At 40.5% G+C, this 17,884-nt stretch overlaps 1 protein-coding gene across 1 annotated transcript; it reads left to right on the top strand.

Moving 5' to 3' along the window:
• Window positions 1-16,942: 16,942 nt before the first annotated feature.
• Window positions 16,943-17,884, top strand: LOC123796431 (putative olfactory receptor 2B3). The gene has a single exon (XM_045803907.2). The coding sequence runs from the start codon at window positions 16,943-16,945 to the stop codon at window positions 17,882-17,884; it is 942 nt and encodes a 313-aa protein (XP_045659863.2).

Genomic DNA, 17,884 nt, shown 5'->3' on the forward strand with positions numbered 1-17,884 from the left:
ACATGTCATCCGTGAACTGTTTCTCTTCCTCTTTTGCATCTTCTTCATATTTTACCTGATTAGAATCCCTCACTATAAATATTATGTAAAATATATATTAAATATCTGTTAGTGAAAATCACTTTGCTAAATATTGAGACCATCTTATCTTTGCTCTCAAATATTGTACATTGACAACATTTATCACACAGTTTTTAATAAAAAATTACTGTTCAACCATATCTTCTTTTGGCCTCTTTCTCTTCATTTTGTTCCCTTGTTTCTCTGCATTTTTATGTCTCAATTTATTTAAATATCCTCCTCTCATTTTCTTCCCCCTCCTGCCCTTCAATCTCCTTCTTCTTCCTCTTTCCTTCCCACCTTCTCTTGATTTCTGAGCTTGAATTCCTCCTCAGCTACTTTATGCTCTGTAATCTTAGGAAAATTATTTAAGCTTTTTGTTCTTACCTTAGTTCTTTCCTTAGATTTTCTATTTGGAAAATACAGGACAATCCTAGAAACTACCTATGGGTGTTGGAGGGTTAAATGTGAAAACACAAGGAAAACACTTAGAGAGAGAGAGAGAGAGAGAGCGAGCCTGGCCCATGCTAACTGTGTGAGGTGTGCTATCTGCGATTATCCTGATGATGATGATGATACTAGTCAAATGTTTGTTGCAGGTGAAAAACATCAAAATAGATAGGCAACATTTTGCAGAGAATATGAGTGATATTATAAAGAAAAGATAAATATTCTATGTCATTATCTCCTTTCTAAAACAATTGAAATGTAATCACACCCACTTTCCCACCATTATAACTTACCCATCTTTATATTACAGAGCAGACATGTCTGTATTCATTGTCCTTTCCTTGGCATAAAACCTGATTACAGAACAAGTTTGGGAAATGCACTATCTTTTATTCATTTATGCAGTAGATCAAAAGAGACTTAGGAAATACTTGTCTCACTCCATCACTGGCCTGTTTTCTTAACGTACTAAAGGGTCGATGGCTCCTTTTCCTTCTTCACTTTCCGTGTTTTCCTCGCTCACGCTCCTGCTTCTCTGCTCCCACCAACTGTCCTATCAGTGTGGTGTGACAAAGTCTGTCCTCTTAAGGCTGTTTATATGGTACTTTGTAAATTTCCAGTGTTTTCATTCACAATAAGCTTTTGCCAAGGGAGTCCCCCAACAAGATTCACTGAAGGAAAACAGTGTGAAAACAACAGGTTTTACAAAGCTATGCCCCACAGTGATTTTTAAAAATTTTTTTTATTATGTTATGTTAGTCACCATACAGTACATTCCTGGTTTTTGATGTAATGTTCCATGATTCATTAGTTGCGTATAACACCCAGTGCTCCATGCAATACGTGCCCTCCTTACTACCCATCACCAGTCTATCCCATTCCCCCACCCCCCTCCCCTCTGAAGCCCTCAGTTTGTTTCCCAGAGTCCATAGTCTCTCGTGCTTCATTCCCCCTTCTCTTTACCCCCCTCATTCTTCCCTTCCTTCTCCTACCGATCTCCCTGCTATTCCTTATGTTCCATAAATGAGTGAAACCATATAACCATTGTCTTTCTCTGCTTGACTGATTTCACGCAGTGATTCTTTTGAGTGCATGTTCATCCAAAAAATTTAAACTCCTAGACCCCTTCCTTCTCCCAAATCGATATGTTTGATGAAGGCTTACTATTACAATATTTAAATAGAAATATTCATTTTCCAAAACATTTTCCAGTTTACCAAATATTAAGGAGTGAAACCAAATCATCAAAACCCTAATGGTGGAATTACAGGTACTACTCCATCTCTTTGTTTTATAGCTTATCCCCTTTATTCCCCCAAATTATTCCACACAGATTTGAGAAAATGCACCCATAATCAGTGGGTGGAGAGGGATTTTAATTAGAGATTCACAAATATGAAACAGATATTTACGATCAACAGCAGCACAGCCACACTTGTCTGAGTTCTCATCGTGTAACTGACAATTTGCTAAGTGGATTAGCTTATTTAACCCTCACAAAATTTTTTTTCAGGTGGCATAACATGCCTGATTCATCTTCCCATACCTCATCATTTGCTTTTCATCACTTTTAAATAGTCCTAATAATGATAAAGTGAACTGGAGGAAATGAAATACTTGGAAATACAGTTGCAAATGTTTAAAATCCTATTAATAAAATAACGTTGGTCAAATGGCCCACTCAAGCAAGGATTCTCAGAAAATTCACGGCATGACCTGATATTTACAATCTATTGTACAGTCATACCTTAGGGGTGAATTCTTGATCTCAGTTTAACCCCGTTGAACAACGTGATAATTCGTCATGCTGTTACTTATCTCAAGTTTTCACAGCAGTATGTGTTTTTGCTTTCGCACAACTTGCTGGAAGTTCCTTCTGGCCTTACTGTCTCCTATCCGATCCTCTGTAGTGGACTGTGTCCGACTTTATCCACCCACTAGAAGTGGACCCGTCAGCCAGCAGTCCGCACACAGCACAGCGCATGTCTCATATCTTCGTTTCACTGCTGTGCATCTTTGAACATCTCCACATCGTCTCCCGGTCTCTGTCCTCTTTTCTGTGCCATTGCTCCTTGATCTTCTGTAGAATTTTTGCAAAGTAGAGTTGAAATGTTAGCACTGTGTGTGTAAATCTGAGTTTGATACTTCAGGGGAAGAATAAAGTGTGATGTTTTGAAGCATCTGAGGGCCTTGCAGATTTTCCCATCTTCGAAACCAAGCTACCTCCTCTTCCATCCTGTGACTTGCATTCACTTCCAGTGAATGGTTTGTGTTCTTTGTCTATTAAGGTTGTTCCTTCTTTTCTGGTTTTCTTTTTTCTTTCTTCTTTCTTTCTTTCTTTCTTTCTTTCTTTCTTTCTCTCTTTCTTTCTTTGGTAGTGATGTCTATACCTACTTATATCCTTATCTGTGCATCTGTATCTCCATCCAGATCAACTATTCTCCAAAAGTTCATGGGTGGGAGGAGAGAGTCTTAGTTTAAGTGTTTACTACACAAAATACAAGAATTCTCTTCATCACTGCTTCTGTTGACGTTTGTCTTGTTCCCTGAAATACCAATTTTCCCTGTGATTTTTCTCTTAGCTCACCTCCTCTGCCTGTCAGAACAGTATCTGGAGGAGTTTTTCCTGAGACCCGGTGCACTGTGATTCCTGTCATAGCCAGTGTGGAATGTAATGGTTACAATATTTACATCTCACCTCTGAGGCGGGTGTCTCTGCTGCCGGTGCAGCGCATTCCCTCATCCCACCGCTGATCTCAGCAGAGCTGCAGTGACAGTTCCGTGTGAGCTAGATTCGTCTTACACACCCTGTCAGTGACCCACCTCGAGCGTGCTGCATATGTCTTCCCTGTCTGCTGCAAGGCTGTATCTGACACAGGGGGAGCCGACCTGGCACATAGGCAAGTGCCACCCAGAAACATAAGAGATTTAATGACCCTCGGGGAAATCTTCAAACAAGGCAGGATGGTAATTAGTGGGAAAATGTTCCAGCAACCCTCCTTCAAGTGGAAGCATACCTCCTGTATGCTTTTCAGGAGGTCCTGGGAGAACTGAGCTCACATTTTGCACAACTTGGCTCCTACACCCTTATGTTGGTTGGCTTTCTTATCTCTCTCACTCTGCTTCCCTCACTCCTTCATGAAATTACCTCCTAAATCAAGTGTTTGAACCTAATTTCTTCTCTCAAGCTCTGTTTTTAGGGCACCTGGGCAGAGTTGCAAGAGGAGAAGACCTTTCAGGAGAAGGCATCACTCACCAGTCAGACTGCAAGAAACTTCTCATTACTTTGGGGCAAACGGAATAGTGGTGATGCTTGGCATGCTCTAACATCAGCATCGCTAATGAATGGTCTTACCTGGTGTGGCTTGGGAGGAGGTACATGGAGGAGGAGAAGCACTGGGGCATATGGTACATCTAACCCTGGAAGGATGTGGGGATAGTGATGCTTAGATTTTTATTAACTTTGCTTGTTTTCATTGACTGTCTTAGGAGCCTTGAAGAAAAAGAATAGTATACTTCACTCAACCAATTATCGACTCAGGGCCGTGGTTCTCAAACTGCTTGTTACCCAGAGTTCTTGGGTCCATAGGTGTGGGGTGAAGCCCAAGAACTGGCATTTCAAACAGGGTCCCAGGTGATGATGACATTGCAGGTCCAGGGACACACTTTGAGAGTGCTAACTTAGGGAATGCTACAAAAGCAAAATAGGTTTCGTGGAAGCTTCAAAGTAAATTCCTATATGCTACGTAGGGAAGACTGTTGAAAATCGAACCCAGGACTTAATTGCTGGGCCACAAGTCTGCGAGGGAGACAAAACAGTCTCAACAGACCTTTTATGCTAAAGCAAAGACACCAATGGGGAAGGATTCAGACAATGAGACCTGGAGTGATGAGTATCTGTTCAGCTGCACCTTAAAAACATGAACTTCCAGATTTCTCTGAAACTTCCAAACTGGTGGAAGGAGTCTCCCACATCTTGCTAGAGGAGAGAAAGCTCCACTTGCCTGGATATAATGTAAAGATGGTACAGTCCTTCTCAAAATCTCTCATTGCCCTTACTCAGCACCTCAAGAGCCATGATTATGGTCCCTGCTATCAGAGGAAATAGCTTATTCTAAAATCTCTAGGACTTAGCTAACATGTACCATCAGGGACTCTAAGGGGAGAAACAATATAAAGCTGGATGTAGGAACTCATAGACGTGGGGACACTCTTCCAAGATTTAGGAATTAAACTGCTGGAAAGGAACTCTGGATCCAGTTCTAATAGCACAGGGAGATCTATCATCTATCATCTATCTATCATCTATCTATCTATCATCTATCTATCTATCATCTATCTATCTTCTTTAGCCATTCATCTATGGATGCACAATTGGGTTGCTTCTATAATTTGTATAATTTGGCTATCGTAAATAATGCTGCAGTAAACATAGAGGTGCATACGTCTTTTCAAGCAAGTGTTTTTGTTGTCTTTGGGTGAATACCCAATAGTGGAATTACTGGATCATATCATAATTCTATTTTTAACTTTTTGAGGAATCTCCGTACTGTTTTCCATAGTGGCTGCACCAATTTACATTCCCACCAACAATGCATGAGTGTCCTCTTTCTCCAATCCTCACCAACACTTGTAATTTCTTGTCTTTTTGACTTTAACCATTCTGGCAATGTAAGGTGATATCTCATTGTGGTTTTGATTTTAATTTTTCTGGTGATTAGTGATGCTGACATCTTTTCATATGTCTGTTGGCATCTGTGTGTCTTTTTTGGAAAAATGTCTGTTCAGCTTCTCTGCCCGCTTTTTAATCAGATACTCGTTTTTCTGTTTTTGTTTTTGTTTTGTTGCTTTCTTTTTTTTTTTTTTTGCTGTTGATGTGTATAAATTCTTTATATATTTTAGATCTTAGGCCCTTATCAGATATATCATTTGCAAGTATCTTTCTCCCATTTGCAAGTATCTTTCAGGTTGCTTTTTCGTTTTGTTGATGGTCCTTTACTGTGCAAAAGCTTATTATTTTGATGTAGTTCCAATAGTTTATTTTTTTAAAAAATTTTATTATGTTAGTCACCATACAGTACTATTAGTTTTTGATGTAGTGTTCCACGATTCATTGTTTGCGTATAACACCCAGTGCTCCACGCAATACGTGCCCTCCTTAATACCCATCACCAGCCTATGCCAATCCCCCACCCCCCACCCCCTTGAACAGCCTCTTTGGCAAATAACATGTAGGTCCCTCAAAAAGTTAAAAATAGAGCTACCCCATGACCCAGAAATTGCACAGCTGGGTATTTACCCCAAAGATACAGACTTAGGGAAGAGAAGGGCCATATGCACCCCAATGTTCATAGCAGCGTTGTCCACAATAGCTAAATTGTGGAAGGAGCTGAGATGTCCTTCAACAGACGAATGGATAAAGAAGATGTGGTCCATATACACAATGAAATATTACTCAGCCATCAGAAAGAACGATTACCCAACATTTGCACCAATAGTTTATTTTTGCTTTTATTTCCCTTGTCCTAAGAGACACATCTAGAAAAATGTTGTTATGGCTGATGTCAGGGAAATTACTGCTGTATTCTCTTCTAGGACTTCTGTGGTTTCAGTTCTCACATTTAGGTCTTTAATCCTTTAGGGATTTATTTTTGTGTATGGTGTAAGAAAATGGTCCAGTTCCATTTTTCCTCATGTAGCTGACCAGTTTTCCCAGCATCATTTGAAGACACTGTTTTTCCTTATTGAATATGCTTCCCTCCTTTGTCATAGACTAATTGACTGTATAGGTGCAGGTTTGCAATTGGAGCTACAATGGAAAACAGTCATCCTTCCCTTAGCTTCCGTGTCGAAGCTAATTCTCAGACCTAGATGCTAACAATTAAAGGGAAAGGCAAGTCCCTTGAGGAAGAACTCTGCGATGCCAATGCAAGGATACATAATAAATATTCCACATGATATTTCCTCAAGATCATCTGCGGCCAGGTACCAAAATAGCTGTACAAGAGTAAAGACAAGTATTGAGACCAAAAGTTTGAGGGCCATTAAATATGGAGTTATTGTTGACACATACGAGGCAGAGCACACAAAAATGTCATCATATTGCCTTGTCAGAGTGGTGGTTACAACTGGAGTCCTGGCCTACGTCCAACTGACACTTAGTCCAGTGGGTTTGTGGATCTACCCTACATATTCTCTGGTCCCTGAATGCATAGTGGGGGTAGATATACTTAGCAGTTGGAAGAATGCCCTCATTGAGGCTTTAATGGAGGAGGAGCCAAAGAAAATTCCATAAAACTACAGGAAACAACAGATGTCAGCGAGCAATGGGGGATCCTCTTACTGTTGGTGGGAATGCAAACTGGTGCAGCCACTTTGGAAAACAGTACAGGGGCTTCTCAAAAAGTTTAAAATAGAGCTACCCTATGACCCAGCAACTGCACTACTAGGTATTTACCCAAAGAACACAAAAATACTGATTTGAAGGAGCACATGCACCCCAATGTTTATAGCAGCATTGTCAACAATAGCCAAATTATGGAAAGAGCCCAAATGCCCATTGCCCATTGACTGGTGAATGGATTAAGAAGGTGTGGTATATATATATATAGGAATATTGCTCAGCCATCAAAAAGAATGAAATATTGTCATTTGCCATAGCATGAATGGAGCTAGAGTGTATTATGCTAGGCAAATTAGTCAGAGAAAGACAAATACCATATGATTTCATTCATATGTGGAATTTAAGAAACAAAACAGATTAACATAGGGGAAGGCGGAAAAAAGAGAGGGAATCAAACCTTAAGAGACTCTTAACTATAGAGAACAAACTGTTGATGGAGGAAGGTGGGCAGGGGATGGGCTAAATGGGTGACGGGTATTAATGAGGGTACTTGGGTTATATGAAAGAGCACTGGGCGTTGTATGTAACTGATGAATCACTAAATTCTATACCTGACACCAATTTTACCATATATATTAATCAACTAAAATTTAAATAAAAAATTGAATTAAAAAAACTGCCCTTCATCAGCCAAGATCAGAAACAATATTGTATCCTAGAGAAAATGCCTTTGACGCATAATTGATGAAGAGTAAAGGATGATGGGTCCCCTCTACGGAAACCAGACTCACCAAGGCAAATGAAAGTGGGTTACCTTGATCGTAACAAATCATTGCCCCAAATGTGCTGGTGTATCAGTTGTAGAACCTTAACCAGAAAATATTAGTATAGGCTCTGGCATGTGGTTGATATGTCAAATGTATCCTTTTTAATCCCCATTCGTAAAGATAATCTAAGGCAATTTACATTTATGTGGGAAAAACAATAGGACTCATTCACTGTCTCTCTTTGGAGCTATGTTAACTCCTTCCGACAAAATCCCGTCTGTAGGGATCTTTTTTTTTTTTTTTTTTTTTAAAGATTTTATTTATTTATGTGACAGAGAGACAGCCAGCGAGAGAGGGAACACAGCAGGCGAGTGAGAGAGGAAGAAGCAGGCTCCCAGCGGAGGAGCCTGATGTGGGACTCGATCCCGGAATGCCGGGATCACGCCCTGAGCCGAAGGCAGACGCTTTAACGACTGCGCTACCCAGGCGCCCCCGTCTGTAGGGATCTTGACCATCTTGATGTTTCACAGAATGTAACTGTTCATCTACATTGATGACAGCATCCTAATCAGATCTAAAGAGCTAGAAATTGCAGGAAGTCTGAATATTCCGTCACATCCATGTCACACACATACCATGATGATCTAGTCATGGAACCCACTCAGACCTCTTCCTCCTCTGTGAGCTGGTTGGAAGTGTTCTCCCATGCCGCATGGCTGTGATCTGAGCAAGAGACATTTAAGCAAAACTGATGGAAAGCGTGGTCTGAGCTACAGGCTCATGTCGTTTTCTCCTGCTCTCTGGTCATGGTTGTGCTCAGTCCTGGATGTGCCAATGCCCTGCTACCATGATTGCTGCTGTATGCGCTGATCTGCTGAGTTGTGGGTCAGAGAGTGCCCAGCTCTCAAGGGGTGATTTTGGCTGCATGGTGCTTTGACCTTTGATCGTCAGGGGTTTTATCTTTTTTTTTTTTTTTTTTTTTTTTTTTTTTAGTGGGAAGGTCAGAAGTTGTGTTTTATTTACTTCAGATCTTAAATTAGGTCTCAAAAGGTGTATAATCCTCTGATACAATATCAGGGTTTTCCTAAAAACTTAAGGGCTTTGCTTTGTTTTTCCATAAACTTGCCATATCCCGATGCTATTTTTACTCAACCAGAAGTTAAACCTCTACAACCATAAGGCCTTACAAAATGTATGCCTCAGCGTTCAGGGTGACTTAGACTGTAGTGTAGACCTGCCTTGAAGCCCATTCAAAGCTGGAGCCTTCTGCATTACCAGTAATGGACTGGAGCAATATTCCCTAGTGTCAAATATGCTTATTACAAGACAGAGAGAGGCATGCCAGGCACTCGGCTTCCTTTTTAATGATAGGATATTCATAAAGCAACAGTGTCTTACACTTTGAACAAGATGTCCCATAATGCCCCAGACCAGCAAACGTCTAAAACCCACATTGCATGGAGCCCTGGGTGTTATACGCAAACAATGAAGCATGGAACACTACATCAAAACTAATGATGTACTCTATGGTGACTTATATAACATAATAAAAAATTAAAAATGAATGAATGAATGAATGAATGAATGAATAAAACCCATATTGATGTGTCAGGTTCCTGAATCTTCATAGTTTCTCATTTGCCATCAAGAACACATGTGTCTTATCAAAACTATCCACGTTAATCACTTCCTGCTCATATCGCCTGACTAGTGCAGTGTGCTTGATACAGACAACCAGTGTGTACCCTTCAAAATGTACAGCTAGCTTAGTTCCTCTTCAGTGTATTTTGTGACAGAAAGTGAGAGTGTTAAAATGGCGCTGGGATAATGTACACTATTGTCAGCTCCAAGTGATTGTAAACTCTTTTTGACCATCTTTTTTTTTTTAAGATTTTATTTATTTGAGAGAGAGAGAGAGCGAGTGTGCAAGTGGGGGAAAGGTCAGAGGGAGAAGGAGAAGCAGACTCCCCACTGAATAGGGAGCCCAAGGTTGGACTAGATCCCAGGACCCCAGGATCATGACCCGAGTCGAGATCCCAGGACCCCAGGATCATGACCCGAGCAGATGCTTAACTGACGGAGCCACCCAGGCGCCCCTGACCATCTTTCTTGATAAGTATGAAAAAAATTAGTCACCAAGTCAAGCCCTGCACATCAAACACCCTTCACCTTGTTAATATGCTCTATCAAGGGGACATATCTAGACCAGCTTGTTCAACTGGGCTACTACTTGTATGAGTTGTGATGATCTGTTGTCATCATTCAAGATCTAGTTTTTCAATAGACCGACCAGTGACACATATGGACAGGTGATGAGGGTTACCACTTTTGAGTCCTTGGGACTGTAAATAAGAACATAGGAAAATAAAAGCAACTTTATAGCTATGAGGATAATTCAATATTCAGTATTAAAATTGACAGGACATAAAAGAAACCAATATAGGAAAAACAGATATATGTTTCTTTGGTGCCTTGTAGAGCTTCTGCTTCTACACTTTTCTTCCATAACCTTTGTCTAAAATTACTTTTCTATGATAATTAATGTCCAACCAGTTGCATTCTTTTCAAAGCTAATTAGGAATGAGTGTTGCATATACTAATATTTTTTAATACTAATTCCATTCTGATAAACAATCTGAGGAAGGTAAGATATTGAAAGAATTTTGTTCTGAATGATCTATAGCATAAACAGATAAATTCAAAAAATGCAAATATTTAATAGTAGGAAAATGATGCCAAAATACATAAATACAGATTACATAAATACATATAATTTATAAAAATGTTATATAGCTGTAAAAATCATGTAATTATATGTGGAATCTAAAAATCAAAACAAATAAACAAACAAAAATGGATTTAAACACGGAAAACAAACTGGTAGTTGCCTGAGGGAGAAGGATGGGTTAAATAGGTGAAGGGGTTTAAGAGGTACAAGGTCCCAGTTATAAAATAAATGTCAGGAGGATGAAAAGTTCAACATAAGGAACATAACCAAAATATTGTAGTAATTTATGAGGATAGCTAGTAACTATATTTACCAAGGTGAGCATTGAGTAATGTATGGAAATGTTGAATCACTGACTATGTTTTGCATCAGAAACAGATATAATAATGTTAATCAACTATACTTCAATAAAAAAATAATTTAATCCAGTCATCTGTTGAAGGGCATCTCGGCTCCTTCCACAATTTAGCTATTGTGGACAATGCTGCTATGAACATTGGGGTGCATATGGCCCTTCTCTTCACTACGTCTGTATCTTTGGGGTAAATACCCAGTAGTGCAATGGCTGGGTCATAGGGTAGCTCAATTTTTAACTTTTTAAGGGACCTCCACACTGTTTTCCAGAGTGGCTGTACCAACTTACATAAGATGTGGTCCATATATACAATGGAATATTACTCAGCCATCAAAAAGAACGATTTCTCAACATTTGCTGCAACATGGATGGCACTGGAGGAGATAATGCTAAGTGAAATAAGTCAAGCAGAGAAAGACAATTATCATATGGTTTCTTTCATCTATGGAACATAAGAACTAGGAAGATCCATAGGAGAAGAAAGGGATAAAGAAAGGGGGGGGGTAATCAGAAGGGGGAATGAAGCATGAAAGACTGTGGACTCTGAGAAACAAACTGAGGGCTTCAGAGAGGAGGGGGTGGGGGAATGGGATAGACCGGTGATGGGTAGTAAGGAGGGCACGTATTGCATGATGCACTGGGTGCTATACGCAATTAATGAATCATCGAACTTTACATCAGAAACCAGGGATGTGCTGTATGGTGACTAACATAATATAATTAAAAAATTATTATAATAAAAATTTAAAACTCAATAATTTAAACAAAAAATTACAATTTTTTGTAAAGGGACACCCTTAACGCCTGTATTGTTCAAGGATATTGCTTTTGTCTATAGAATGTGGATTTTGTCTCCAACACATCCAGGTGCAGCACCTGTTCCTGTGACTTACCAACTATGAGATACTAGGTATTTTCTTTAGCTTTTCTGAGCCACAATTTCCTAGTCTTTAAAGCTTCTTTGCAAGACTGTTGCTGGCCGTGAGTGCCTCATACAGAATAGCTCTTAATAAAGGTTTGCTATTACTAATGTGTGGTCAGTATATCCAATACAAATGGAGAACTCTGAAGTGTCTTGCTAGGGTCCATATTAGTATTCATTGTGTAGATGTTTTTATTTTATTTTTTTTTAAATTCAATGTATTAGCATATAGTGTGTTATTAGTTTCAGAGGTAGAGTTCAGTGATTCATCAGTTGCATATAACACCCAGTGCTTATTACATCATGTGCCCTCCTTAATGCCCATCACTCAGTTACCCCATCCCCCTACACACCTCCCCTCCAGCAATCCTCAGTTTGTTTGCTATGATTAAGAGTCTCTTATGGTTTGTTTCCCTCTGATTTCATCTTGTTTTATTTTTCCCTTCTTTCCCCTATGATCCTCTGTTTTGTTTCTTAAATCCCACATATGAGTGAAATCATATAATTACTGTCTTTTTCTGATTGACTATTTCACTTAGCATAATACCCTCTAATTCCATTCATACCATTGCAAATGGTTAGATTTCATACTTTTTGATGGCTGAGTAATATTCCATTGTATATATGAACCACATCTTCTTTATCCACTCCTCTGTGGATGGACATCTGGGCTCTTTCCATAGCTGGGTATTGTGGACATTGCTGCTATAAACATTGGGGTGCAGGTGTCCCTTAGAATCACTATTTGTATCCTTAGGGTAATACCTAGGAGTGCAATTGCTGGGTCATAAGGTAGGTCTAATTTTAGCTTTTTGAGGAACCTCCATACTGTTTTCCAGAGTGGCTTTACCAGCTTGCATTCCCACCAAGAGTGCAAGAGGGTTCTCCTTTCTCCACATTCTTGCCAACATCATGTTTTTAAATACATGGTATTAAAGAGGGCACGTACTGCATGGTGCACTGGGTGTTATACGCAAGTAATGAATCATCGAACTTTACATCGAAAACCAGGGATGTACTGTATGGTGACTAACATAACATAATAAAAAATTATTATTAAAAAATCTGGAATAAAAAAAAATAAATAAATACATCTCTTTTCCATTTTATTTTATGGTGATAATCAATTGTAAGTAGAAAATTTCTCAAATAAAAAAAGAAAATTTCCCGAATTACTTATTTCTAAGATATAAGCTTTCACTGGAAAAAAAAAAATCGTGTGTTAAGAGAATGTTCCAGGGTGGGAGGGGCAAGACGGCCGCAGAGTAGGAGGACCCTCGGCTCATCTTGTCCAAAGAACACAACTAGATAAATATCAAATCATCCTGAATAGCACCCAATTGACCAGATGACTGACAGAACAAACTGCACAACGAAAGAGAGAGAAGTGGCCACATTAAAGAAAGTAGGAAGGGCAGAGATGGGGTTTAAGGGACAAATGGATCACGGGTGCTGTGGAAAGAAGGGGCAAGAGAGAGAGGAGCACACAAGGGAATGCACAAGAAGAGCATTTTCCCAAAGCCACTGGCTTGGAAAATGAGAGGGGGTGAATTTCATGAGTGCATGCAACCAGTGGAGCTTAAACCCCGTGGGGTTTTAAAGTCGCGGGTTTGCTCGATACGGTTACTTAAGCTGTGTATCACTAACAGTATAGACTAAACGTATTTATATTCTTCAACGAACAACAGCAATACTTTTTTCCATATACTCTATGAGTGGACTACTCTTTGACCATGAGACTGTGTGAAAGGAATTTGGGCTATAAGTCCATTCACCCCTGTGCTGTCCTGAGTAAACACCTCCAAACTCATCTTTCATGGTTTATGTTTCGTGACTATTGTCTTCCCCGTGGCTTTAACATTTGTGAACCACCTGTGTGCCTGTGTTACCCCGCCAGTGCAGCTGGGGACAGAGCTCATTATTTCCTCTCTGGACACAACGACCAATTAAACTTGAGGGACTCTGGAATCCCTAGGGCTAAGATAGAGGACACCGCATGGAGGGATAGTTGGCCCTTTCTTAAAGGGCCCCCCTCTCTCCGTGCCTCTGCCAGTGTTGCTGATCTGTGCAGTGAGCTTCTCTCTGTAAACCCCACCAGGAACCTGGTGAGCAGAGCCTGCCTCAATCAAACATGCCCCAGTGACTGAAGACATATGTATAACTCACTTTTATTTCATTGTAAGGACTTTTCTCATATTGCATGTTCATAACGCAGCCCAGGTTACACGCTAATGTCATCCCAATCTGTGGGCAATAGGGCATTGAATAAGAATGTTACAAAGGTTGAGAGCTCAGAGAGGCATCGCATTTGTCGACCATGTCTCAGAAACTGGGCGCACAGAGAGGCACAGGTATGTCTCTGACACTTGGAAGAAAGGTGAGTAAAGGGCTGAAGCAGGGGATTCCGTCCCTTGGTCACTTCACCTGTGTTCTTGCCTCTGGTGAAGTAATCAGTGTTCAGTTTGTTCCCTAGGAATCTTAAAATAGATGTCGAGTATTTTCAGTGATTCAAACCACCCTGCTTATCACCTCACCCTTTAGAATGCACATTTGACCATCATATCTCCATTCATTAAAACTGTCAGTGGGGTGTTTTTAAGAAAAACATGAAATAGTGGCATTTCAATTTCTTTTGATTAGTGCAGGATATATAAATAGGAGAGAGGTAAGATGACAGTGGGATGAATGTGTGCTCGTCAAGGGACGAGTCCATTTTCTGATAACAGAAAAGAGGATTCAGAATGAGTGGACCGCACTGCCATACAAAACATGGGGAGAGCAGAAGATGTGAAAAAATAGAAGAAGATACAGATGCGGAATAGAGTCCTGTGATGGCCCACACCCTCAGATAACCCAGTACCGCCTGCTAGCCATTGATTCCACCTCCATTTCCTGGAAACTATGTTCTCAGTATAGTGCAGGAAGCAAAGAAAATATGGCATAGATATTTAATCATTTCCCATTAGAATATAAACTTACAACTAGCGTTGGCACCACCAACAGTAAACTTGGTCATCTGCCTTCTGATGGGCGTGCCATGCGGAGGTGATGTTCCATTATTATGTTAGTGATTAGTATAATGATTGATATCCGCGAGGTTCTAAGTGCTGAGTAGCTCACACTCACTGAGTGTGCTCACGACCTCATAGGAACTCTTATTATCAGCGCAGGCATTTGTTCTAAAGGTGGCAAAACGATGTTCGCTAGCGTGCTCAGGATTACACAGCCCGGAAATGATACGTGGGCGGGTGGTAGGTCCAGAGGCTGTATCCCTAACAGCTAACTTTTAAAGGTGATTTTTTTCTAACATTACCAAATGAATAGATTACGTGATATTTCCTTGTTGTTTTGATTTTGTTTCTTTAATGACAGAAAAGTTGTGTATCTTTTCTATTTCCAATTTTGCTTCATATTTTTTCTTCCCCAAGTTGTTTATTTATGTCAATTGCTCACTTTTAATTGGATTTTTTGTCTTGTCTCATAATTATTATGTAATAATTCTTTTTTAAAGATTTTATGTATTTATTTGTTTATTTGTTTATTTTCATTTGAGAGAGAGAAAGTACCAGCATGGGGAGGGGCAAAGGGAGAGAGAGAAGCAGGCTCCCCGTTGAGGAGGGAGCCCCATGCAGGGCTTAATCCCAGGACCCTGGGATCATGACCTGAGCCGAAGACAGGCGCTTAACTGACTGAGCCACCCAGGGGCCCTATGTAATAATTCTTTATGCTTTAAAATAGTAACCATTTTTGACATAAACACTGCACATTTTTCATCTGGCACTTGTCTTTTATCTTTATATATCATCATTTTTCCTGTGAAAAATTTAGATTTACATGCATACCAACAACAGTCAAATCTCATATCCTCTTGCATTTTTCCACTGAAGGTGTGTTGCTGTTATTTATCAAGGAATAATGTATATGTGTTGCTAGAAAGCTGAAATTGAGCCCACATATAGTGGAAGCGGTCAAAAATATTTTCTAAATGTTTTTTGAGAGACAGAGTGTGTGCACAAGCAGGGGAGAGGAACGGAGGGAGAGAATCCTAAGCAGGCACAGCATGGAACTCAATCTCACCACCCTGAGATCACGACCTGAGCGGAAATCAAGAGTCAGACGCTTCCCTGACTGAGCCCCCAGGCGCCCTGGAAGGGGCTAACGTTGTCTCTCCGCATGCTGGTGCAGGTTCCGGCAGCCTGTTCCTCTCCCTCCGGAAGAGTGTGCCACCCCCGTGTAAGGTAGGTCCGTCTTTGTCGCTACCTTCTTTCTTCTGTGCCCCAGCCTCTGTCCAGCAGCACTCACTATTTTCGTGCTTGTAAATTCCAACGGTGTAAGTCCTGGTAATGACCTGCATTTAAAAACACAAAGCAGATTGAAGAAACTTAGAAGTACTTGGGTTGTCTCATGAAGTTACCTGAGAACTTCCACAGACGGAGGAAAATGAACTTGATAATTTGTGGTCTGTAGTCAAGCTTGCTGTGCTTTCTGTATACTTGGGGGGGGAGATATGGTACAGAAAAAAGAATCGCCCTTAACTCCTGGCCGTACCACTACTGGCTACGCTATTATCTATGGTCACTGAGTCACAGCAGCAATGAAATGTAGGCTGCAGCTGTTTGTCGTGCCTGTCACATGTCAGTCAATCGTGATTAGACCAGCAGGTTAAACAGGTGATGGGGATGAAGGAGGGCACTCGTCCTGATGAGCACTGGGTAGTGTATCGAGTGTTCCATCACTACACTGTACGCCTGAAACTAATATTACACTGTCTGTTAACTAACTGGAATTTAAATAAAAGTTTAAAAAAAAGATGTGTGAAGATGTGGGCAGTTCTCACCTGTGGTTAACACTGTAAATCATGTCGCCATATTTTACTACTTGAATCAAAGCATCTAGGACCGTGATGGCTCTTTGTGGGAAAGGACACGCATAACTGTCATTTAAGAGAGGGAGAATATTCTAAAAACTCACCGGAAGATTTTTGTGCACACGTAAGAAAAGGGGGAACTGAATGTCTTGAGCGCTTACAATCGTCTATGCCCTCTGCACATGGGGTTACGTACTTCGTCGTTTCAGAGTAATGATCTACCTCATAAAGGAAATCGATCATTGGCAAAAAACAGAACTGATTTCTAACCTAAAAGAATCACACTGTATTTCACCAGGTTCCATTTAATTGGCTATAAATTTTATTTGGTGTTTAATTATCCATTATAATAATCAAAATTAGTTCAGTTCCAATAAGAGTATTCAATAATTATCTATTGATTACTTTTCTATTTTATATTTTTTAGGAATGAAAAATAAGTGAGTCATCATGAACTGGGCTAACGAGAGCTCCCCGAGAGAGTTTATACTACTTGCCTTCTCAGACAAGCCCTGGCTACAAACGCCTCTGTTTGTGCTCCTCCTAATATCATACACGGTCACCGTCTGTGGCAACGTGTCCATCATGATGCTGTGCGTCCTGGATCCCAAACTTCACACACCCATGTATTTCTTTCTCACCAATCTCTCCATCTTAGATCTGTGCTATACGACAAGCACAGTCCCTCACATGTTGGTAAATATTTGTCGCAACAAAAAGACCATCAGCTACGGTGGCTGCGTGGCCCAGCTCATTATCTTTCTAGCCCTGGGTGCTACTGAGTGTCTCCTCCTGGCTGTCATGTCCTTCGACAGATATGTGGCGGTCTGCAGACCCCTGCACTACATAGTTGTTATGAACCGTTGGCTCTGCTTGAGGGTGCTAGCCTTCTCGTGGCTCACTGGCTTCAGTAACTCAGTGTTGCAGTCTTCCTTGACCCTTAACATGCCACGCTGTGGTCACCAAGAAGTGGATCACTTTTTCTGTGAGGTGCCTGCCCTTCTCAAGCTGTCGTGTGCCGATACAAAGCCTATCGAGGCTGAGCTTTTTTTCTTTAGTGTATTAATTCTTCTAATTCCAGTGACATTGATCTTCATTTCCTATGGCTTCATAGCTCATGCAGTATTGAGAATCAGGTCAGCAGAAGGACGACGGAAAGCTTTTGGGACATGTGGGTCCCATATGGTTGTGGTGTCTCTCTTTTTTGGAACAGGCATATACATGTACCTACAACCACCTTCATCCACCTCTAAGGACTGGGGAAAGATGGTTTCCCTCTTCTATGGGATGGTCACACCCATGTTGAATCCCCTCATCTATAGCCTTAGAAATAAAGATATGAAAGAGGCCTTCAAGAGGGTGATGGCAAGAATCTTTTTCTACAAGAAATAA

This window comes from Ursus americanus, chromosome 32 (genome assembly GCF_024610735.1).
Source record: "Ursus americanus isolate L20-20 chromosome 32, mUrsAme1.1.p, whole genome shotgun sequence".
Classification (NCBI taxonomy): domain Eukaryota; kingdom Metazoa; phylum Chordata; class Mammalia; order Carnivora; family Ursidae; genus Ursus; species Ursus americanus.